At 42.2% G+C, this 25,190-nt stretch overlaps 1 protein-coding gene across 10 annotated transcripts; it reads left to right on the top strand.

Annotated features, from left to right (window-relative positions):
* The first annotated feature begins 105 nt into the window (after positions 1–105).
* thoc2 (THO complex 2) lies at positions 106–24,682 on the top strand. 10 transcript variants are annotated; one of them, XM_075487907.1, is made up of 39 exons: positions 107–229; positions 2,013–2,068; positions 4,531–4,622; positions 4,718–4,769; positions 4,891–4,961; positions 7,325–7,446; positions 7,541–7,674; positions 7,954–8,114; positions 8,318–8,410; positions 8,646–8,801; positions 9,000–9,172; positions 9,294–9,489; positions 9,564–9,602; positions 9,737–9,867; positions 10,570–10,671; positions 11,315–11,399; positions 11,871–11,964; positions 12,075–12,155; positions 12,258–12,354; positions 12,743–12,860; positions 12,961–13,140; positions 13,248–13,412; positions 13,655–13,930; positions 14,077–14,218; positions 14,409–14,566; positions 14,822–14,950; positions 15,075–15,206; positions 15,301–15,485; positions 16,302–16,477; positions 16,686–16,788; positions 16,897–17,282; positions 17,411–17,469; positions 19,007–19,042; positions 21,329–21,460; positions 22,322–22,388; positions 22,488–22,633; positions 22,758–22,834; positions 23,669–23,715; positions 23,807–24,682. In XM_075487907.1, the coding sequence occupies exons 1-38, from the start codon at positions 165–167 to the stop codon at positions 23,694–23,696; spliced, it is 4,695 nt and encodes a 1,564-aa protein (XP_075344022.1). In that variant the 5' UTR covers positions 107–164; the 3' UTR covers positions 23,697–23,715; positions 23,807–24,682. The 10 variants fall into 10 exon arrangements, 7 of the variants coding, with proteins under 7 accessions (XP_075344025.1, XP_075344026.1, XP_075344022.1 ...); XM_075487906.1 differs by having other exon boundaries at positions 4,528–4,622; positions 23,810–24,682; XM_075487905.1 differs by having other exon boundaries at positions 4,528–4,622.
* Positions 24,683–25,190: the final 508 nt, after the last annotated feature.

Here is a 25,190-nt window from a genome sequence, read left to right as displayed (position 1 = left end):
TGACACCACAGCATTGGTATATTTATGAAACATTGAGTTCCGCGTAGACACAACCCTCACAATCCCACCATGCAACAGTGAGCTAGCAGCGGCAGCTAACCACCACATTTGACCCTCTGTGTGCCATGATGATGAACTAGACATCCGGGCTGTGTGCATGGAAGATGGCGACACTTACCCTCCCTGGTGAATGGATCAAAAACTGGGAAAAATCAGGAAAACATGAATTGTGAGTAGTTTTAAACGTCAACACAGTAGCGGATGTTGCATTAGTTTACCATTCGCGTTAATATTTGAAAATAATCGAAATTACGCAGCTAGCATTAGAAACCCCAAAGGCCAGTCTTTCGGTTGTTTTAGCTATTGCTAACGAAGAGTAATTTTAGCAAACAGGTCAAGTGGATTACAAACGTTATCACGCATCGCTATTTAAAAAGATGCACAAGTATTATAGGTTGCGCTTGATGTGGATTATAACTAACATACAGCGTTTTACAAAATTATTTCTTAAATGTAGCATCAACTTGCTAGCTAACGCTACATGCATGCTAACAATCGGGCTAGCCTACGCTCCTTGTCGTTGATTTGTAAACACGATGGCCATCAAAGCTAAAGCTAGCTGAAAGCCATGTAGCTAACTCTTCTATTACATTGATGTCGCACAAGCTAACCGTTTAACTTTGGGAAAAAAAAATGCGTCAACGTCCAGATAACCAGTCACCGTTAACGTCCGACAGGCAACCGAAAAGAAACCGGCGATAAAAAAAAATTCCAAGCTATTTATTTGTAACGTCACATATATAAGCAAATCGTGCGGATGGAAACAACAGATCTTTACATAACGTTTTAGCAAGTTAGCGGCAACGTTAGCCACAGTATTTGTGGTGTCAAGCAGCTTGTTTAATCTTTTATGATCTTCAACTGAAAGCGGCGTGAATGAGTAATATTGACTGTGTTCAGTGAACGTATCGTCTCTGACAAAATCTCGGAAACAAGGAGACTGTAGTGCTAACTTTTAAGTAGCTACGTCTAACGCCATGCCTTGTGAGCTTGACTTTAACGTCAATTAAGTTGTTTCAGCTGATTAAATGACAGCTTAAAAGCTAACCTTATATTGCAGCCATCACATATAAGTGGTCGCAGTGTCGGCTCAGCCACAGCACGAACTGCTGATAGTGACTGGAGGCCTTGAATATGTGAGGAAGGCCTACAGTGAGGTGTACCGGTTCAGACTTACTCTTCAGGCTTGTGCCTGAGGCTGATGGCATATTAACAGAAATTGTGTTGCATTGTTGCAACAGACGGATCACCTTGAAAACGTTGCCGTCGAAGGAAATGTCCATTTGACCAGACATTCATTGTGTAGTGTGTGTCAGTGGGATGCAACACTCAGAAAGAGACATCTCAGTGGCAGGCAACAAATACAAAGACCATTTTAATGTTATGAGTATCAAATTATCGCAATGTAATGATGAGACTAATATTCTCTCTGTGGAGTAACTCAAAACCAGACATAATAACATGGTGTGAAGTTGTGGGGCTGAACCTTGATGTCTGAAACTTGTTTGTCACTCTTATGATATTTGACCTAAATGGTCCAAGTGGACCAAGGAGTAAGCAGCTGAGAGTCCCTGAGCGCTGCAGTGTGTCTTCTGTGGCATTGTTAGTGTTACGGCCTTCTTGAACCCAACCAATGCACTGCCTGAGCGCCTTGAATCTGTGACAGAAGCAGTCATTTTGTGTGGTTTATTGTAAGTTTGGATGAGAGGATTGAATGTCTCTGGTCTGGTCCTTTTTAAGGGCAGCTGTGTTGTCATGGGGCAGTGCCCTAAATTAAGTATTTTCCTTTTCTGGTTCAACAAACAAAAGTTTAAAGAAAGTTTTGGAATGTAGTCGTTGCATTGGGTATGATGTTGGCAGGGTGTTAAATGGAGGATTTAAAGAACATTTCTGTGTAACGTGTTCACTGTGTAATCACATTTCTTTTTCTTTTTTTTCTTTCTACTTCTTAGTGTACAGCTCTGCAAAGACCTCACAGAGAAACCCGATCGTGGAAGCGAAATTAGAGGTAAGTTTAGTATGAACTCGCTATTGTTGGCTTTTGTGTGTCTGTCAGGGTTTGTAAAACTCGGGTACACATGCAGACCCATGTCCATTTTGGAATTGCATGATATATAAACGAGAAAAAGCCTTTGAAATTATGCGCGTGAGACATTCTGAAAAGTATCACCTCTTGCTTCCTTGATTCGATCGAGCGTGTTCTCCAGGGATCATTCCTGGGACCACTTTCATTAACTCTACACGTTAAAGGTCTAAGGTTAAAGGTTTCTAATGGAAGATGTCATTTCCATGCAGACGATACTCTGATATACTGTCCTGTTTCTGCTCCTGATCAGGTAAAAAACTCGAGTTAATATAGTTCACAACAGTTTGAGTATTTTTAAAACTTATTTTAAATGACAGCAAAACATTAATGGGTTAGTTATCACATACTAAATCTAAGTCACTAAACCTTGCACTTATGAACACCTGTCAGGTCTCACTTTTTGGGAGTCGATCTTATTATGATATAACCTGAAATTGTAATGGATGATTCTTTTTCCTTTACCATTCATATCCAGCAGCCAGTACAGAAAAAACTAAGCTGAAATCAGGGTTTACTTTCAGAATTAAGTGGCGTAATTTTGGTAAATTCTGGTCAAATAGTGGCTCGTAATCTGCCATTTTTTTAATATCTGGGCGGGATTATGGAGACATTATTTATATGTATGCAAATGTACGAAGCTTTTCAATGTTAAAGGGACTCTGGTTTTTATCACTTAACTCTCAATCTCTCACGCACCTCTGCTTGTTGCTAGTTAGCCTCGTCTTCATGTAGACTCATTGCGATGTTCTTAATTACCAGGTTATTTTTGGACGGCTTCCTCCTTATCTTTGGTCCTACATTTCTGAAAGGAAGAAGAAATCTCTAGAGGCCATAGTCTTTGCTCTCAAGATTTGCTTCAACTATCTGCTTCCAGATTCTGTGCTGACCCGGGGGCAAAAGGGGCATACACTCAGTATATAAACGCTGAGCGACTTTATATAACTGAGACATAGACACTTTAAGATGAAATGTAAAGGAAAATATTGGGTTAAACACAAAAAACAAAGTGGTGTGTGCATATGTACTTACCCCGTTTGTTAAGATGCAGCTATCACTTACCGTCAGAGGTCAAATAAGTAGTTAGATCAGGTCCACCTGTGTCATATGATCTCAGTACATCCACACCGGTTCTGAGAGGCCCCAGAGGCCACCGATAAAGCCACACCACGAAGACCGAGGAAGTCTCCAGACGGGTCGGGGACAAAGTTATGGAGAAGTGCAAAGTTTAGGTTCTGAAAAAATTCAGAAACTTTGATCTCTTGGAACACTATTAAAGCCATCATCACAAAATGTAAAGAATACGGCACCTAAACAAACCTGCTTAGAGAGGGATGTCCACCAAAACTCTGGGCAAAGAGCACATTCATCAGACAGGCAACATGGAGCCCAAAGGTAACCCCGAAGCAGCCGGAAAGGAGGCTGGTGCATCTGTTTGCAGGACCATAAGCTGTATGCTCTAGAGATCTAGGCTTCGGACCAAAGGTATAGTTTACAGGGGGAAAAATCAAGCATATTTACAGTTTGTGAGACAGCATCTGGGAGATGCCCCAAATATACAGAAGAAGGTCCTGTGGTGAGAGACGGAAGTTGAACTTTTTGGCCATTGAAGAAAAAGCTATGTCTGTTGCAAAGCTCTCCCCCAAGAACGCCATCCCCACAGTGTTGCATGGTAGCAGCATCATGCTATGGGGATGTTCTCCATCAGCAGGGACTAAAGGGAGTGATGGATGATGCTCCATTCTGGGAAATTGTTTAAGTCCTGCAGAGATTTGAGACGTGGACAGATGTTTCTCTTCCAGCAGGACAATCATCCTAAGCCTGCTGCTAAAATAACACTTGACTGGTCTATGCGTGCTTAAGTTTTCTGGGGTTTTTTTTGTTTGTTTTTTTTGTATTATTTCTTATTTGCTTCACAATAACAAATATTGTGCACCTTGTGGCTTATTGTGTAAAAAGATAATCCCCTCCCCCCAAATATAAATTTTAATTTCAGCAGTTTTTAGCTTCAGCAAGCTTCTGTAAGCAGACGCTGTTTCCTTAGAGATCCTTTCACACATGAGCTTTGTTGATCAGCAACAAGACTAATTGATGCTCACCATTGAGGACAATTAAATGATACCATAGAAGGGTAGTTGAGTTATCTCAGTAGTATGTAAACTGGTTTGTTTTCCGAGGTCTGATATGGAACCGACACCTAAAAGCGTAAACGCAACAAACCTGCTCAAGAATCAAAATGACAACAGGGCTCTGTCCTTTTCCCTCATTTTGTTGTCCTCTACAGCAAGAGGGGATTACATTCAAAGCTTTTACTTTTTCTAAAAGCACCTCAAATATGTTAAATGTTTTTATTTGACGTGTCCCGTCTCTTATGTTTCCGCCAGCAGACGTGCAGACCGCCCTGTATCAGCTCTGCTGCCAGGTTGTACAGGGGAACCTGAAGATGGAACTGGTCGCCAGCGTCCTCGGGGAGATGATGGTACAAATGCTTCTGTTTGTTTTTGTTATTTAAAGTGTTGGATTTAACGTTGGAGCCAGAAGCTTTAAACATGCACATTGTTGTTTCTGTTTCAGGAACTCAGAGATGACATGCCATCAATTTTAGCAGATGTATTCAGTATACTAGGTAAATTCCAAGCTTTGTTTTTATCAATAAGCAATTAAAAAGGAATTTCTAGTATTAAAATCATTTTGCTTTGTCCAAACTTGGTTTATTCTTAACCATTTTGCCTTCCATTTTCAAACAGATATTGAGACTAGTTCGCTGGAAGAAAAGAATAAACGCGACCATTACACTCACCTGGTGGGAGCATGTTTGGTAAGAATGTGATTTTAAGCTAGAGACCCTTTCCAACGTTGAAAAATATTATTTTGTTGCATGTTTAATTGTACATGAGATATGTGTCACCAATCTATTACTACCATGTGGTAGAGGATGCACATTACACAGAAGAAAGAGAATGTAGTGTTGACGTTATTAGAGTCACTTCAGTGCAAGGTAGTGATGTCGCTGTAGGAGGAAACTCCTTTGTAGCTTCCAGAGTTGGGTCTTGTGTGGAAGGGGAGCCACTGAAACAGTTTGGCTGGTGGTGAGGGTCCTGATTGAGCCAGTTTTCCCAGTGCCTGCATCACTGGAGGATCAACTTGTGATCTCATGCTGATATCTTTGGCACACCAGCTCTCTCTGAATGGAGTTTCTTCTCCTTCGAGCTGCAGTTGCCATACCGAGCAGTAATGATATACCCTTCCTGGCCATTAAGGGATAAAGAGACCCTAACCCTACCCTCTCGTTTGTGTTTTACTCTGCAGGGGTCAAATTAAAGTCAGAGTAATGTATGCCGGGTTCTGTTCTTCATAAAGTTCAGGATCTTTACGGTGATTACTGCTGATGTATATTTCCTTTATTTGTCAGAGGGCAGGACTACCACTGTGTAAGGTGTGACTTTCACAGAGATGTGCGAGCTGTAAATAGGCATGGAAATGTAAAGGTGACACAGCAGGCAACTCTGGATGCAGCTGTGGGAAGCTATTTAGAATATTTGTCGGCTTGATGATTAATAAAGCATTTTTCTGTGGCGTGATATAACCAACGCTTATGGACTGTAATACGGGTCAGTGTCACAGGGCACCAGTGTTTTCAGGTAGCAGGTTTGGCCTTGTTTGGTACAGAAATGTTGGATGACAGTTTGACATTTTATGAGCACGACCATGAGCCTGATGTGCCTTGAAAGTAGACGAAATATCTGCTGCCAGCTGGTCGGCACATTGTTGAAGCTCCCACCCAAGGATCTCCGATTGCCCGGCTGCCTCCCTTTGTTTGTCAGAGCTCTCTTCATGTCGTGCCCAGCAACAGAGTGGCTCGTTCTCGCCAGGCAGGTTGCTCATTGTAGACGTCGCTACGGCATTGCCAACTGTGTTCCTCATAACAGAGCTCGCTTCACTTTAATAGAGTTACTGTTATTACTAGTTGAGCGACTGACCTCTGAGTGTGCATGATTGGAGGTCCTTTTCCTGGGGCGCCGGGTTGAGCTGGTTGAGTGGCTGCCTCGTGTACAGAGGCTGAACATATGTCACGTACGGCCAGGGGTTTACTTGGATGTCGACCCCCTTTTCTCTCTCCACCACGAAGAAAGGTCTCTGGAGCCCAGTACGGGAAAAAAAAAAAAAGATGTCACCAGCAAATGAGATTTAAACACTTGTCCAGAGTCCTCATCCTGTGAAGAGAATTAATTAAAACAATGCTACATAAAAAAGCAAAATGCACCTGGTTACATGTACACGGGACTTCTAGCTGTGGCTCATTTGTAGACCTTGTACCTGGTTGGGCTTAAGCCTGATTTATGGTCGTCCGGGAAAGGCTACGGAGAGCCCTCTCCGTCACTTGCGTGTGTCGGCCAACATTCCTATCTATCCGTCGAGGCGACGGAGACTCGCGGAGACCGCAAGGGTTGTGATTGGTTGGCTAACAACATAATTTCCGGAATCACTTTTCCGGTTTAGCGCCTTCCTCTCAGAACAACAACACCTCCATTTTTGAAAGAGTTTACTGTGTGCTGGTCAACATTTGGTCAAAATTATTTGCATTTCAAAATCAACAAGCTCCGACTCCAACAACAGTCTTTCTCTCTCGGTCGCCATCGTTCACTGTGAGGGGTGAAACGGAGCCGGAAGGTAAACAATCAATCAACGACTTTCGCGATAGACGTCGCGAGATTAGGTCGTCTAGCGTAGCGCCGGCTACTGATCGGGAGGTGAACTGCCTTGCGTATCCAAGACCCCGACGGAGAACTTGGAAAGGTTTAAAAGCCTCTGCGTGACCACGGAGTCGGATTGACGGATAGCGACGGAGTAGCATACTGAGGCCTTTAGAAAAGAAAACGGAATGAATACAAACGAAAACGGAAGACCAAAGAGCTCACCTTTTTATCTCTGTACAGCTTTTAGTCTTGTGGAAAATAACGCAAAGGTTGCCTGAAGAATCGGATTCTGATCAACAATCAAGCTTTAACTGCTGTGCATTTTTCCCACGTGCACTTTTGGTGCACACTTGTGTAACAATGCTCTTTGTCCTCATCATCAAGTTTAGTTTGTATAAAATGTAAGTCATTGTCTGTTGATGTCTTACTGTCTGATGAAAATGTTCACATTGATCAACCCTCTGCTTGCGTTCTGTTCTATCAGTGTTTTGTACCAGAAGCCATCCTGAAAGAGAGGCTGGATCCAGAAACCCTTGAATCCCTTGGACTGATAAAACAAGCCCATCAGTTTAATCAGAAGATTGTAAAAATTAAGACTAAACTATTGTAAGTAAAAGAAAGCGTTTGGTAGACTGGATGAAAGCGCTGTGGGCCCACTCATTCTGCTTCATAACGCGTATCCATTGTGTGTTCTTTCCAGTTACAAGCAGCAGAAGTTTAACTTGCTCAGGGAGGAGAATGAGGGCTATGCCAAATTAATAACCGAGCTCGGACAAGACCTGTCGGGTAACATCACCAGCCACCTCGTCCTGGAAAGCATAAAGTCCCTCATAGGTAACGAGTCTTCGTGTGGGTCCTTGCATTGTAATGTTTAATGTTTTAAGCATACTTTCTTAGTAAATGTATGATAATGGGTTAGAACAATCTTAGTCACATACTGGGGAGGTGATGGACATAAGATCTGGATGGTTTCACTGGCCACATGATTAAACGGCTGTTTGTGTGGATAGCTACTGGTAACTCAGAGTTATATCGCTTGAACGTGATGGCAGGTCACAGCTTTGCGTTGTCATTCAGAGAGTTTATAGACTCATTGTGTTTCTTTGACGATAGGTTGCTTCAACTTGGACCCCAATCGTGTTTTGGACATCATTTTGGAGGTTTACGAGAGTCGGTCTGATCAAGATGAGTTCTTTCTGTCCCTCATCAAATCCTACATGTGTGAACCGCTCACTCTTTGCCACATACTGGGCTTCAAGTTCAAGTTCTACCAGGTGAGAATACCCAGAATGCAGCATTAAAGATGGTGACAGTTGTAATGTGGCCAATAGTAAAGTAACGGAACGAAAAGGTAGTCCCACTAGTATATTTTATGATTGATAATGTGTTTTTCGAACTAGAAATGCTCAGATTCGTAACCTTTCACTTATGTTTTCTATGACAAAGTGCTGATTTATTTACTTGTGTTTTTGTTCAGGAGCCCAATGAGGAAACACCCAAGTCACTGTACCACATTGCTGCTGCTCTGCTTCACCACAACCTGATAGAGCTGGAGGATCTCTATGTACATGTAAGAAAGCATGTCCTGGCTTTCATATTTCAGAAAGATTACCTGTAATTTGCTGCATACCAGCCCATGTCTCTCGAAGCTTTTTATTATTTTTGGTGCAGACCTAAAGCTGCAACCCTGTGAAAAGTGGATCCTCGTTTAACCTAAATTCCCCTGCACCACATACGAACCTTTGTCGTATACGTTGTCCCTCCCATGAAGATTCAGCTCTTTTGTTGTCTCTCTGCTGTTCCAGCTTATGCCACCAGATGCCTCCATCGTCGAGGAACACAAACGGGATATCTCGGAGGCCAAGCAGATTGCTCGCAAGCTTGTGATGGTTACATTGCCCTCAGAGAAAAGTGAAGACAAGGAGAAGGAGAAAGAAAAGGAAGAAGAGAAGAATGATAAGGTATTGAAGCATTTGCTCTTCTGTTGGTCACAGATGAATCTAAACCTGCTTTCTATTGAGGGACGATAAGAGCCAGATGTGTGTAAGCCCTAACGTTTAAGACATTCATATCCGTGCTTAGTTTCGGCCACTCCTTTGCTATCATTATGTTTTCCTTTTTTCCTCTAAATTAATTCATCTCTTTCATTTTTCCCAAAGCCACCTGATAACCAGAAGCTTGGTCTTTTGGAAGCACTACTTAGGATTGGAGACTGGCACCATTCCCAGAGTATTATGGACCAGATGCCTTCCTTTTACGCTACTTCTCATAAGGCCATTGCGCTGGCCCTCTGCCAGCTTGTGCACCTGACTGTGGAGCCTCTTTATAGAAGGTGCAGATCTCACTTATTGCTTACACACAGTTCCAATTCCAATGTTTCAAGTACACAACTCAAGTAGAAAAAGTGAAATTGATTTAAAGAAGAAAAATGATCTGACATCTGTTCCTCATAGAGCTGGGGTTCCAAAAGGGGCGAAAGGGTGTGTGCTGCATCCCCTGAGATACAAACGAGCTCCTCGACCTGCAGAGAGCTTTGAAGATCTACGCAGGGACACGTTCAGCATGCTGTGCTACCTTGGCCCTCACCTCTCCCATGATCCTATCCTCTTCGCCAAGATTGTGCGTCTCGGCAAGGCCTTCATGAAAGAGGTACTTACCACGATATTACAAATTCTCCATCTCCTTCTAAGTCTTATCCTCACTCATATTCTGTTTGCTTTTAGTACCAAAGTGATGGCAAACCTGATGTCAAGGACAAGTTGGTGAGTGTGAAACTGAATGTTCTTGTGAATGTATGGGACCAGTCTGGTTGATATTTGAGTTAGACCTGCTAAATCAGATCTCTTCTTTATGAGACTTTGACAACCTTGTTGATATTGATTTTGATTCATTGCAGGAAATATTGCTGAGCTGTTTCCTGAGCATTGCAGACCAGGTGCTACTCCCCTCTCTGTCGCTAATGGAGTGTAATGCTTGTATGTCTGAGGAGATGTGGGGTCTCTTCAAACTCTTTCCTTACCGGCACAGGTGAAGACGCACACACACACACACACACTCTGACTTATACACTCACTGCAGGATGTGGCGTGTTATTAAGTTATCATCTGTGAATCCAGGCATTGCTCCACAGTGGAGTTTCACTAGCTGGCAAGAAAAGGGCTGCATGCACAATCGAATTCAGTTCCTAAATTGTGTTAGACGATGCGAAATGAATAAATAATGTCTCTCTCTGTGCGGATCATTTTTCTATTACAAAAGAAAATGCAAGAATTGTATTTTAGACCCTTCAATTGCACATTTTAGCGTAGCATTGATGAGAAATGACACTCACGTTCCCAAAGGGTTTGTTTTTCCTTTCGGCTGTCTGTGTCACTTTGTCACAGGTAATAATGCAGCTTCCGGGCTTTCTTAAAATAGCAGCTCTTTGTGCATCACGTCGCTGGATCGTACAGTAAACCATGTTGGTGCTGTTAAGGAAACAATGCGACATAAGATTTAAATGCAGTGCTGCTGATTTACTGTGTGTGATGGATCTTAATGGCTTTTTGAAAAATTCTTCCAAATAGACTTGTTAACTTGTTGTGAGAGTGGATGTTTACAGCTGTTGCATTGAAGTGTTTTGCTGCCCTTTTCTGTGTCCTATTTGCCAAATCTGCCAATGTTTTAAATGCTGTAAAGCTGAACTGTGCAACTTTCTTTTCTCTGTTTTCTCTGTTTATGCTCTCAAAGGTACCGGTTATATGGGCAGTGGAAGAATGAGACCTATTCTGGCCATCCACTGTTGGTTAAAGTCAAAGCTCAAACTGTGGAGAGGGCCAAATACATCATGAAGTAAGTGACTCTTTAAGCTGGTTTTTGCAATGCATGCTATCCAGCTATAAAGTCCATCAAATTGTGTGCCTCCCTTTATATATGTGCTTAATTTCCCATCTAATCTGATCATATTATGCTCACTATTGCTTAATGTAGAAAAGAAGAAGTTCAACTTTAGCCCCTCACTTCTCTCGGGTAGTCTGGATGGAGTCATTTTTCCGGGATAATTTCCTGGAATTACATTTATCTCCACTGTTATCTGTAGTTAAATGCTTCAGAGGAAGAAGAGCACTTTCGGCACATCACCACCAGCTATAATCGTCTGTATTGTTACTATTGTTGTCTTGCTGTTATTTATTTAATTGAACTGTTTTTACATTATTCATGTTTAACATCTGCAGAACAAACAGAACAGCTTGTAAGACTGTTAAATGTGTGCTTAAAAACACACATCTTAGAATAATGATGACTTATTAAAAGAGGAGTGAGTTCTTTTTCTGCTGGACGAATCATTCCATGAAAAAAACTTCCCACATTTCTTTCATTTTAAGATGACAGTGGTGCAAACTGACGTGAAGCCCACAGATGTGTCAGCCTCTTTGTCTCATCTTCCGTTTATTTTAATCTGCCATTTCCTGTCTTGTGCTTTTTCCCTCACCAGGCGTTTGACCAAAGAGAATGTGAAACAGTCTGGAAGGCAGATTGGCAAGCTGAGCCACAGCAATCCCACCATCCTCTTTGATTATGTAAGCATAGTTTGCTCTAATTATTTTAATTTGAATCATTCAAGCAACCTGCAAAGACTTAACTGAACCTAGTTTTTAAGCTTGTAATACAATTTTCTCGCTCTGAATACTCTACCAGGGATGTTTTTCCAGCTGTACTGTGGCAGCAGTTCAGACATGGAAGGTTGCATCCTGAATGCAGATGCATCCATCGATCGAAACCAGAACCAGTTGGCAAAAGCTCATTTAGTGTTGGCATCTAAAATGTTTAAAAGATAATTAAATTGAGTGAAGTCACGCTATGCTTCAACCTCGCTCTCTTATGCATTATTCGAAGTAACAGCTCTAAAAAACACAGATGCGAGATGCTTCCTACTTCGTCTGTAAAAAATCTGGATTTGAGTTGAGTTCACCTCCTTGAACTGTGGATGTGTTAAGCTGTTCATTTTACCAGCCTTGTTTTGTCCCCTCTCCCATCCTCTCTTATGTTAGATGCTGTCTCAGATCCAATGGTACGACAACCTCATTGTTCCGGTGGTGGACTCCTTGAAATACCTCACATCCCTAAACTATGATGTCTTGGCCTGTATCCTGCGCTTTGGTGTTGTTAAATGTTTTCCTGTGTTCCTGAAGGCAGTTTGCTGGGATTGTAAAGGGGCCATATTTCTGTGTTATTCCACTTAACTCTGTCTTCAGATTGCATCATCGAGGCTCTGGCCAATCCTGAAAAAGAGAAGATGAAACATGACGACACTACCATCTCCTCTTGGCTTCAGAGTATGTGGCAGCAGCTAGTCGCTTCATTGACTTGCACGGGCATGGAGAGAAACTCTTTGATGTGTTAACGAGGATCTAATATTCACCTCTTTTCCATCCAAGGCCTGGCAAGTTTGTGTGGAGCCGTGTTCAGAAAATACCCGATTGAGTTGGCTGGCCTCCTCCAGTATGTTACCAATCAACTAAAGGCAGGAAAGAGGTGAGGAGCTGCAAACAGTTCAACAAAACCCACATTATTATTATTATTATTATTATGATTATGATTTGGTTAGTCTTTAGATGCACTATTTACAATGTTGTGAATGATCTATCCTGAATACAATACACACGTTCATTACACACTATTTGTATCATCGCCACATTAGAAATAGATTAACTATGCTCAGTGTGGTGCACAGTGTAAACAAACAGCTAAATTACATTATTTTAACACTGCATGCAAACATCTTGGCGTTGATTATCTTCAAGCTACACTCGTTCTTTCATGCGAGTTGGAAACAGCTGTTTTCTCTTTCCACGGCCGCTGGCTTCCTGTGTGTCTTCACCTTTCTGGACTTGTGCTTTATATGTTGTTCTTCTTGCTGTAGTTTTGACCTGCTGATTCTGAAAGAGGTGGTGCAGAAGATGGCCGGCATTGAGATCACGGATGAGATGACCTCAGAACAGTTGGAGGCCATGACCGGAGGGGAGCAACTCAAAGCTGAGGTATAAAGAGTTGGCTCAAATATCATTTTGATGTCCTAATGCAGCCTTTTTCTTCTTCTTTTGTTTTAAAATTCTCACGACAATGCGATTCTGTTTCCAGGGTGGCTACTTTGGGCAGATCAGGAACACTAAAAAGTCTTCACAGCGTCTGAAGGATGCACTGCTGGACCACGAACTGGCCCTGCCCTTGTGTTTACTCATGGCTCAGCAACGGAACGGGGTGGTTTTTTTGGAAGGAGGAGAGAAACATCTTAAACTTGTAGGGCACCTTTATGATCAGGTACGCACCTTCTGGGTTTATACGTTTTGAGGTAAACGCACCTGAACGCCGAATGTCCCACCTTTTCCACAAATTGTAATGAGAAAAAAAAAATTGTCTCCCTGCAGTGTCATGACACGCTGGTGCAGTTTGGTGGGTTTTTAGCCTCCAACCTCAGCACAGAGGACTACATCAAGCGAGTTCCCTCCATTGACATCCTTTGTAACCAGTTTCACACTCCACATGACGCTGCCTTCTTCCTCTCCCGGCCAATGTACGCCCATCAGATTTTGGTTAGTGGACTATTTTCAGTTCTTTTGCCTTTTTAGATGCTCCAGTCTTGCTCGTATTTTTGGAACGAAGAATGAATTGAAATGATCACCTTTAAGAAAAGCATCCCCAGGCCTTTAGTTGTGTTTGTTTACGCCACCCAACATTTCAATTTATAACCAAGGCAATATTTAGGCCTCCAGTGGTCTTTGTTTGTTTTTCACAGAACTGTAGAAATCCTTTAACGTACATTTTCTGCTGACAGTCAAAGTACGATGAGCTGAAGAAGGCAGAAAAAGGCAATCGGCAGCAGCAGAAGGTACACAAGTACGTATCGGCCTGTGAGCAGGTGATGACCCCGGTGCACGAGGCTGTGGTTTCCCTCCATCCAGCCAGAGTCTGGGATGATCTTCGCCCACAGTTCTACGCCACTTTCTGGTCTCTCACCATGTACGACTTGGCGGTGCCGCATGTGGCTTACGACCGGGAGGTCAACAAGCTGAAGGTCCAGATCAAAGCCATCGAGGAGAACCCAGAGATAGTGAGTAGAAGGCTGTCAGCCAAGCTCCTCCTTCTGTTTAACATGTTAAACTTGGCTGCTGTGAAAGGATTGTTAGAATAAGGAGATGATCTAACAAAGAATCATGTTCAAAATGAGATGCGAGTTTTGGTTTCCTTCGATTTAAGCCCTTAAATAAAAAGAAGAAGGAGAAGGAACGCTGCACTGCCCTGCAGGAGAAACTACAGGAGGAGGAGAAGAAGCAACTGGAGCACGTCCAAAGAGTTCTGCACCGCCTCAGACTGGAAAAAGACAACTGGTTGTTGGCCAGTAAGTGTCCATATGTTTGAAGTTTTCAGAAGTAGAAAAGAGAATACCAAGAGTTGCTAACAGAACTAAAATGTTTCTATTAAATCCCAACGTTCATCTGTTCAACTTCATGTAGACACAACAGAACCAAAACCACTGACAAAGTTCATCTGACTGAGTTACTAATACAGTTATAAATGCTTAATGACAGAATCCACAAAGAATGAGACTATCACCAAGTTCCTGCAGCTCTGTCTGTTCCCTCGCTGCATCTTCTCCTCCATCGACGCCGTGTACTGCGCCCGCTTTGTTGAGTTGGTCCACCAGCAGAAGACGCCCAACTTCTGCACCCTCCTGTGCTATGACAGGGTAAGAGATTTAAATTCACGGTGAAACGCTTAAGATGATGAGAACATTTGAACAAAGTCTGGTTCAGCGGCCGCTAAAGTGCGTCATGAAATTACAGCGAAGAACGCTTCTATCTGCTGGCGTCTACTGTTTGAATAGAATTCAGAGATATGAGTGTAGAAGCCTTAATGTATCCCTAATCAAATGGTTCTTTTTCACTAACTCCAGGTATGCTTTGTTGTTAATTTAAAGACGCTACGCTTTGTCCCCCTGCAGGTGTTCTCTGCTATCATCTACACTGTGGCCAGCTGTACGGAGAATGAGTCTCATCGCTACGGGCGCTTCCTCTGCTGCATGCTGGAGACGGTGACGCGATGGCACAGCGATCGTGCAGTCTATGAGAAGGTTTGAACTTACACTGCTCTCCGCACTTCCAACCCTGATTTTTATTTATTTATTTTTTTTCTTGAACATTTTCTGATGTAAGATGAGCAGGACGTCAATTCCTCTTCTTGTTGTGTGTTTGTAGGAATGCGTCAATTACCCCGGTTTCCTGACCATCTTCAGAGCAACAGGCTTTGATGGAGGAAACAAAGTAGATCAACTTGATTATGAGAACTTCAGGCATGTGGTGCATAAATGGCACTATATGCTGACTAAAGTGAGCTCCACTTTTTATTTGTTTGTGTTGAAAATTCTACCAAGAAGTTCAGGTGGTGTGAATTATGCATAATTTTGTGCTCTGTTCCAACCAGGCTTCAGTTCACTGCCTGGAAACGGGAGATTACACACACATCCGGAACATTCTGATAGTGCTAACCAAGATCCTGCCCTGCTACCCGAAGGTCCTGAACCTTGGCCAAGCGCTGGAGTGCAGAGTCCACAAGATCTGCCTTGAGGAGAAGGATAAGAGGCCAGACCTCTATGCCTTAGCAATGGGGTAACACAGCCTTGTGTGCTGCTCAGCTCTATATGGAGCTTTTGTTTTTTTCTCTTTTCAAAGTTACATTTCCTCACACTTCTTCCAGCTTCTGTACTAGATTTTGTAGATGATGCAGCTTCTATGAATTTGATTTGGACTCATTGTAAAATTAGCTCATATAGTTGGTGGTCTTATCAATGTGGATCATCTCTGGGCATACTTTGGATTGTATGATGTTCCAGGAAAGACGGCTCTGAATGTTACTCTTCTTAAGCTGAGCCAAGAATTATTTAACATATTTGTTATATTAGCTGAAGTCTACTTATTTTATTTATCTGATCTCATTGTATTTTAGATACAACTTCATAAAGTTGGAACATAATCTGCTTTCAAACTTGCTTCCGCTTCCTTTGAACACAGTAGACTTGGACAGATTATGAAATTAGCTCTTTAATATCATCCAACAGTGACCTCCGAAGCCACAGAGTGGAATTGTGAGACGCATAAAGATTCAAATCGTTGTATTACCACCATGACCTAGTTGAACCTAGAAATTCCCTGTGTAGTTGTGTTATTAAAGCACTGTCGCTCATTTCACATCTGCATAATGGACCAAATTGAAACCCCCACATATTGGTAAAATCATCGATTAAACATAAATTAATATAATTACATGCAACGGGCATCGTTTTAAAAGAGAAATGCGGTAGTGATAAAACTTGATAATTGTGCTTTTTCTCTTGAAGTAAAATCTTTGCATTGTGTGACACTCAGAAGTTCTTCTGAGGATTTTTTTTTTCCTTGCTTTGCCCAAACCCTCTGTGCATTTTACAGTTATTCAGGTCGCTTGAAAAGCCAGAAGGTGCACATGGTCCCTGAGAACGAGTTTCACCACAAGGACCAGCCAGCACGCAGCGCCACGCCTGCCAGTCAACAGAACGGTCCTGGCAGCACCAGCAAACCTGCCACCAGCACGGGCAAGACTGAGGAGGGGGCATCAGAGGATGGTGGTGAGAGATTACACATGACAAACTGTCTCCAAACACTGTGTTTGACTGGAAGCAAACGGGTGAAAAGTTGTAACAAAATGAAGGTTCAGTGCCATTAAATTTGAATATTAAGATATTAAATGTTAACTCATTCAGTTTGCAGCAGTTTTCCTGTACCCAGACTCTGAGTTTGTTTTACACTTTGTCTCGCTGGTCTGTTTTTATGCAGATAGGGGCAAGGATAAATCTCAAGGGACCACAAAGCCAGTGAACAAAGCCAACAGTGCAGCAGCCAAAGTGACCACCAGCAACGGGAATGGTGCTCTCAACAGGTAGGAATGTTCGGGCCTTCATGTCTCAGTGCTTAACTAAAGGAAACGTGTAAGTGGAAACGCTGTGTCCAACGGCATCTTCACGCCACTTGTTTTGTCTCTCTGCAGCACCAAAGCTGTCAAAGAGCGGGACGACAAAGAGAAAAGTGGGAAGGAGAAAAAAGAGAAAAAGGAAAAGACACCAGGCAGCACTCCAGAGACAAAGGCAGAGAACCGTCGGGAGAAGCAGAGAGACGAAAGAGCGGGGAAGGAGGAACGGGTGGCACGTGAGGGTAAGGAAAAGACCCCCAAGGCAGACAGGGAGAAACTGAAGCCAGAGGAGAAGGGCGGCAAAGACGACAAGGCCAAAGCCGGAAACGGGGAGCCGATGGAACCGTCCAGGGAGCGTGACGCCGTAAAGGAATCCAAGAGCAAGGAGAAAGGAGACAGGAGTGCTGCGACCGGGTCCCTCAAGTCACCAGTTCCCAGATCAGAGTCTGCAGAATCTGAGAGGGGTGAGGAGCCTTTCCACTTGTGTGGTCCTCGCATAGCTCATAACGACACCCCCAGGCCCTTGTTCTGTAATCTGAGCACACTGGATTTAATGTCTCATTTCTAATAACACATCCCTCTGTTTTGACAGATCACAAAAGGCGAAAGCTCGACAGTCACCCTTCCCCGTCCCACTCCTCGTCTGTTAAGGTTAGTATGGCTTGAGGAAGGCTGTGCCCGTTTCTTCTCTATCTGCCGGAGCATTCCCTGCCGTTGCACATTCCAGCAGCCCTGAAGATCATCAAGGAGAGTTGTCGCACATGCAGGCATGGCACCTGGAAGTCCCATCCATAACCATGGGAGTTGGAAAGCATTCCATGGACATCAGCATAAAATTTTGCAGAAATGGGAGAAACTCCCTCAAGGACTTAGTCAAGAGAATATTGTGTATATTAAATATTTTCATATTGAAATATTTGCCTATTTTCATATAAGTGAAAGCAGTCAGTGTGCCTTGGGAAGAGAAGTTTTTAAGCATTTCTATATTCGTGTGGATTTTTTGCTTTTTTGAAAATAATATTCACCAGAAGTAAAGAGGCTTGCCAAATCAAGAGCCCTCCAAAGCCTTTTTTTTTTTTTCCTCTTCCACTGCAAGCAGTATTTTGCTACTTGAAATGGTGCCCAAGACCCCCCCCCTCCCCCCCACCTCCCTCGTTTTTGTGAGCTGTGAAGATTTCCTGGTTAAAGTGATGCAAAGTATTCTGCTCCCCCCTCAACGTCCCCTGGATACAGCCTAAAGATGGATGACATCCAGCAAAGCACTCTACTGCTGCGGGAGTGCCTCTGTGTGGCAGCCGAGTCCTCGCTCCCACTTCCACCTCCACTCGTTAAAGCGGCCTGCATGCAGCCTTCACATCACACGATACGCGTCCAGTTCGTCCTGCTGGCCCCTGCATCGCTATCTCTACAGCTTCCAGCCGTCTGCACCGTCAGTCTTCCTACCTCCTGGCAAACGTTGAGTGGAAATCAGAGCCACCGGCAACTGAGATCAACGGAGAGGATGAATGTTGCAGTTTTGAATCAGCCAAAAATGCAGTGGGAAAAATAAAGCGTGCCCCTACAGAGAGAATGTGAGGGAGAGAGTGGGCGAAGCCTGAATCATCTGGAGTGTTGCCCAAACCACTGGAAGCTTGTGATAGGTCTTTATTTTACCCTTCCACCAGAGAAATAGGCTCCATGTGTCTTATCCATTCCTGAACTGTAAGTGACAGCAATTGTTACCTTTGTAGGGACGCAGTAAAGCACATACGAATTGAGTGATTTGTCTAGAACACACAGGAGCACATGTACTCATGTACACTATCTACAGCACTTGCACTTTAGAGGCATTGACATACTCCACTGTAGGGCTTCACATTATGCTGCCAGAACTAGCAGACGTGTGTAGTAATAAGACAAGTAGTTATTACAGATATGCTCAGGGTTTTTCTATTATAATTTTTCCTTTTTGTAATCTAAGTATTTACATTCCAGATGTTGAGCCGGTGAACTCTCCTCTATGTGATAACCTTGTCAAAGCCTTAGTTCTTGAAGGTCATTGGTCAAGGGAGAAGTATGCTGTTGGTCCGGCCAGCCTCGGCTCCCCTCTCCCCCACCCCTTCTTCCAACTCTCTACTGCTGTCTGACAACCTACTTCCAAATCCCCACCCCCTCCCAGCTCATCTGTCATCTCCATTCATCCCTACAGGACAATAGCAACGAACCCAAGGAGTCCACATCCAAGGTTTGAACTGACTCTACTACTCCTTGCTTTCCTTTGACTTCTTTTTGTTCAGATGCCAGAAAGGTGGAGCTCACATAAAAGAATCTCTGCGCCTGTTGTTTTGTATTCGCACCCCTTTGCAGTAAGAAAAGTAGCAGTCGATGATAATCTCAAACTATTTTCATATTTTTGCCACTTGAAGGTAGCAGATTAGGTGCACGGTCACCTTCTTCTTTAGGCAACCCCTCCAGCACACATTTAAAGGTTAGATTTCTGTCTACTTTCCATTAATCAGTATCTGCTTTTCTCCCTGTTCCACTGCAGTGTTTCCTCTCATGTTTTTAACTTTGTTGTCAGTACTGTGAAGCAGAGCAGGTGTGAAGGACACTCACGGAGAAAGCAGCTGAAAAAACTAGCTCGACTAAAGCAAAAATCCTAAAAAAGCATCCAGACATGCCGCTTAATTTATTAAGACATGAGTACAACAGCTTTTCTGTTTTCTGGACTAACATTCTGGACACAAATCTGTCTTATCAAGTAGTAGATGTAGTTGTTCATCTGTTTCCAAAAAGAAAAGCGTTCCCCTTTCAGCTGGCTGCATGTCTGTCCGTTAATGTGGCAGCAGGCAGGTCAAACTCCTGGAAATATTTAGTTTCATATTAATGTTGGTAAGACTGGCCAGGCTGCTCGCTCAGAAATGATGTCGACTCATTTAGTTGCTGTCATCTTAATGGAACATAATGCATGTCTGATGGGGGTGAAGAAGCCTAAATTGCAGTGGGACAATAATGTTCTTGTGTGGGTTCACAACAGAGAAATTATTATTATATCTTCGATTTTTTTTTTTTTTTTTTTTTTATTTATTTATTTATTTATTTTTTTCCCTCAATAAAACAATATTTGTCACTTTATCACAAAATTGAGACGTTATTAAAACATGAATTTAAACATCAACCTTGGGACGTTTTGTCACAGCATCATATTTAATGACATCTCATCAGAAGGCATTGATGACGTGTGATGGTGTGAATGATTCATCCACGAGCACATCTGCAGCGTCACAATGATAAACAGCTGATCCCATCCTCATTGAGGGAATGTTGTCAACGATGCAAAGAGAGTAGAGACGAGAGTTGAGTCAGGCTGTTCAATAAAAACATCAGATGATGATGGGGAAGATGTTTAAGTGGTGGTATGTTGTAAAGTAGCATCCACAAGACTTAAAGATCCACCAAACATCACAAAAGATGCCTGGAAAATGATAAATATGGAGAACAAAACATGTCTTGCCTATAGATAAGAGTGGCTTATTTAAACGCCACAGAAGACAACATCCTGGTACTTCTACATCAACTTCAGTACAGACTAATGGCCTTAACGTATCTCCAAGGACTTCTGTATTCTGTCAGGGATTTACCAGGAGAGCTCTCTCCTGAAAAGCTGTTAATGTGGCCATATAACTCAACTTTTGTCTCATTTGTTTAGAGCGCATCGTTTCAGAAACGGTGGTCTTGGCCTCTGAAAGCTCTTCCTGTTAACGCCTCCCGTGCAGACTCGTGCACTTTGTCACCAATAGTTGCAACAGCTAGGTTCCTGGACTTCTTTTCGGCATTACATTTTAAGTTCCTCACTTTGGCAGCAAGTCCTGGACTTGAAGGTAATTTTCCTAAACAGTGAAGGGATTTATTTAAGATATTTGAATTGCCACACTTAAGAATTTAGAGATTTTACCTCCTTTGCCAGGCTAAGAGACATCCACTTGAAGAGTTTTCCATCTCTTGGCATAATGATGTCTGTAGCAAAGAGAACACAAAGTCCTGGAGGTGTCAAAGGCTTATATAAGGCTGGTTCCATCTGTCTGTTATTCTAATCATCTGGCACTTCATCTGGGAACTTTGTTTTCATTTTTCTTGATTTGATGAAGGGGTAGATGTAGGTTTGTACTTTCTGTTATTCATTTGAATCATCTGCATTTGTTCATATAGATTTATATCTGACTTTTTTTTATGTTTTCACCTTTTATTTCGCTTATTCTCACAAACAACAAAGTTTAGCTCATTTGGTCGTGAATATTCAACTTAGACTAAGCTGCCTGGATAACATTCAGTAGCCTCGTGAGCCGTTACTTTACAGAATACTAACCTTTAACTTCGGTGCTCTTCTAAAACCTTCTGCCCACTTCTTTCAATACAGACTAAAATCTCCCTCAATCAGAGTGTTTGGAGGTTCAGAGACCGAATGGCCCTGAATTCACCCTCGTTAAACAGCTTTGTTTGTCTCGTTCTGCTCGTTTGTAATTGTTTTCAGCACCACATCAACTTTAATTCAGTTGCCCGGTCCAAGAGCAGAGAGAGGGAAATGGAGAAGAAAGACGCAGAGAACACACAGGGCAGATCCAAAGAGAAGAAGGAAGAAAAGGAACGGAAAGAAAGGAAAAGAGTGAGTCTTACATTCACTTAGACTTTAGTATTTAGAAGCTATCTTCTGTTCTTCAGTGTGTATATAAGTTGTATATGAAGTAGCAACAAGGGATGTTGAGTTAGTTTTAGTAAACACTAACATGAGTCGGCAGAAATTATTATACACACTTATTGAGGCTGTAATTGTGACCTCAGCCAAAGGTTTTATTCTCTTCTTTTCTGACATCAGATTTTCTGCATTTTGTCCCTTTTTCTCCGAACTAAACACGATGATTCATAGCTGTCCTCCCTCTCTTCTCTCTGTGGTTATTTCTTCTTGCTGAGTCACTGTGTTAGACCTTCTTCTAGTTCTAGTTTCTCTGATTTCAGTGCCATTGCACACTACCCATTCATTTGAACAAACCAAAAGTGTCCCTTGAAACTAGTCGTCTGCATCATTTTTGCTCTTTTAACTCAATTTTTGTATAGAATTTAAGTTGTAAATCTTGGCAATGTAGCCCCAAAAAAATATATCTCATTCATTTTTAGCCCAACTAGTAATACCTGACATGTATATGTCTGCATTTCCTACAAATACGTGTTATTGGAGATCTTTTTGGCTGTTTCACTGTCTCCGTAGTCACAAAGATGTGATTTCACTCGTACAAAATTAGCAAACTTGTCATTTTAAACTCTGTTTTGCCATCTGTGTGAGAAAGGAATGAAATTAAAATGACTCGAAGAAAAGTAGTCCTGAAAAACATTTGCTCTTTTAATGAGTCTGATAAGTTAGATGTGCACTTGAATGCAACACAAAGGTATGCAGTAAGTTGAACCTTGGACACACCGTGGGGTCCCTGGTTTTGAGCTTTTCATAGATCTTTCTCAATTCCTCTTTTAGGATCACATCATCAATGACCATGAGTCCAGCCAAGAGTCCAAACGCAGGAAGGATGAGAACGGCACCAGTGAGATGTTTTGAACTTTTAAAAATCTCACACAGCTCAGCTCAGCTCAGCCAGTAGAACCCCAAGTTTAATGAAATGAACTTCATGTTTTCTTTCCAGATTCCTCCAAAAACAGCAAGAGCACAAGTCCTTCCTGCGACTCTCCTCTGTCAGCAGAAAAAGAGAAGAGCAAACGGTCGAAGTCGTCCAGCAAAGAGAAGGCCGACTCTGTGAAACCCGAGCGGACTTCCTCCGGAGGCAAAAAGGTCAGCTGAGCTCGCCGCAGCCTCTCCTCATTTGCTTGTCGGAGTATTCGACAAATTGACTTTAAGTTCGGTGTAATAATCCAGATGTTCATCCATAACTCTCCTTTCTCTTCTTGTGCTGCAGGAGTCCAGACATGATAAAGAGAAGTCTGAAAAGAAAGAGAAGAGGGACAGCAGCGGGGGGAAAGAAGAGAAAAAGCAATATCCTTCAGTGTAGAGCGACATTGAGATCAGGCTAGTGGTCACTCACCATTGCTTAGTTTTAATATCTGAAGGTATAGAGACTTGGAAACTCCCTTTTTTCCCTCTTTCATTTATTTTGCATCCCAACTAAAGCAGCGGTGGTTTTCTGCTTCTCTCAGCTTCACATTTTTGGTCGTTAGTGGTGTTTGTTTGTTCTGAAATGAAGTATGAACATTTGTGTATCTGTGTTACAAAACTCTCTAGTGCAGCACTAAACTCGATTTCCTTTTTCCCCCCACATTATAAGTGAGTTTCCTCCATTTTTATCTATCTAAATAGACCCAAATCAAATATGTTGCTGCAGACGCCGCATTACACCGAGAAGCCAGCCAGCGAGATCCGTCTGTAGACATAATTGGCACACTAATCCACATCTTATAAACCAGCTGACTTGCCTAATTTGAGTATTGAACTATGAGCTCATTTTTGTCAACTGCTGCTGACCACCTCAGATACAGCGGGTCAAACTACACTGTTGGTTTGCTCTTCAACTTAGATGAATGCGTCTTGCTCATTTTGTATCAGCCGGTTATTTGCACACTGGCACCGTTCACATTACTCAATGCTTTTGTATTTTCATGTAAAGGAAATAAAGATGAATTTTTGGATGTTTCTAAGTCATCCTGCACTTTATTAGATCCTTTTTAGACACTGAACAGCAAACGGCCCGGAGCGCGGTGCTCTGTGCTCTGTGCTGTGACCGAACGGATGTTTTCTGACAACCAATAACAATCCAGTACCTGTCAGCAATTTAGTCTCGGATTAATTTACCATTTCCCTTAACGGTCATACTCATAAATCCTCTGACAAGCACAGATAATGTGCACTAATCAGTGAAGGTAAGAACCATTCAGCTTCTTTTTTTAACAACTCAAAGACAACCTTGTGCCTGATGTATTCTCTGTCCTCTCTGATCCACGTTTGCTGCAGCAGAACTAAAGAAGCTGTGCTTTTATCCGCAAGACACCTGCAACTCCGTCTCCGCTACGTTGTTGACTTCTTTCTGGGTTTTTTTTCTCCTTGTTCTGTAAACTCCCAGCTAACTGTGGTTCGCTATAGTCGGCTTACAGATGGCCTCATGTTTTGCTTTGTTTCCATTTTACACAGTAAACCAGCTGAAAATGTTTCTTTTTTTCGCCCCATTATTATTCTTCAGTATGAGCACAATGTGCTGCTGTAATCAATGTTTTTTCCTTCTGTTAGAAATGTGGTTACTGTATGAAATGATCTCTTCGTAGCATCTGGTCATGGATTCAATAATCTCGTGCTTTTTTTTGTACTTTGTCAGGACTTTTTGCTTGTTTTATCGGAGTTAACATGCTTTCCATACTCACTTACCTCATATCCTTTTTGAAATGCGTAGATACTTTTATTTCTCCTCCTTTTAATCTGAGTAAGACCGTCGGCATAAACGAGAAAAATAATACAAAGGACCAGTTTGTATATTGTGTACAATAATAAAGAGAGTAACATGAAATTTACATCATGTTATTTTTTCTTTTTCTTTTTCTCTTTTTGGATGTCCCATACAGTTCTTCTGTGATTATTTTCTTTGTGTTGATCAGGTTTTTACATAATTTATAAATGTCAGTTCAACCTTGATTCAAATGTAGAGTTGTAAAGAAAAAAAAAAGCTTAAAAAAAGAGGTTCTGACGCTCTGTACTCCAAATACAACTGTTTCGAAAATGAACTTTGGAGATTTTATCTGCTGTACTCAATGAGTGTAAGCTTTTTTTTTTTTTTTTTTTAAAAAGGAAGAAAAAAACAAGCCAATAAATAATAGTTTTCCTAGTGTGTCACTTTGATATGTCTCCTCACTCTTTCTTTCTTTCTTTCTTTCTTTCTCCACAAACTTGATGGTAATTATCTACCTCTTATCAAATAAAAAGAACATACTTACATAATATAAAAGATTAGATTTTATATATACATGCACTATATGACCAAAAGTATTCACTCTACCATCCAAATAGTTGGTGTTTAAATTTAAGCACCTCGGCATGCAGACTGCTTCTACAAACATCTGAAAGAATGGGTCGCTCTCAGGAGCTCAGTGAATTCCAGCGTGGTACCGTAGGATGCCACCTGTGCAACAAGTTCAGTCGTGATGTTTCCTCACTACTCAATATTTCAGTCGGTGGTATTATGACAGTGACTCGGCCATGGAAGATGACATAAAATGATGCGGAGGCGCAGACGTCAAACTGCAGAAAGTTGGCGACCTCAGCGCACTTTGCATGGAGGCCACATCAAGGTTGGAGGTCTGCTGGCCTTCAGATTAGCTCATGAACAGTGTGTAGAGAGCTTCATGGA

Source organism: Odontesthes bonariensis, chromosome 16 (genome assembly GCF_027942865.1).
Source record: "Odontesthes bonariensis isolate fOdoBon6 chromosome 16, fOdoBon6.hap1, whole genome shotgun sequence".
NCBI lineage: Eukaryota > Metazoa > Chordata > Actinopteri > Atheriniformes > Atherinopsidae > Odontesthes > Odontesthes bonariensis.
The sequence above is the reverse complement of the archived record's forward strand: the minus strand, read 5'-3'. Positions and strand labels throughout refer to the sequence as shown.

Bases quoted from the DNA above. Each gene is read 5' to 3' on its own strand.
- thoc2 (XM_075487906.1), top strand. From the start codon at position 165: ATGGCGACACTTACCCTCCCTGGTGAATGGATCAAAAACTGGGAAAAA. The intron at 8,802-8,999 runs GTATTGAAGCAT...TTTTTCCCAAAG, and splicing joins AAGAAGAGAAGAATGATAAG to CCACCTGATAACCAGAAGCT. The intron at 16,478-16,685 runs GTGAGAGATTAC...GTTTTTATGCAG, and splicing joins GGGGGCATCAGAGGATGGTG to ATAGGGGCAAGGATAAATCT.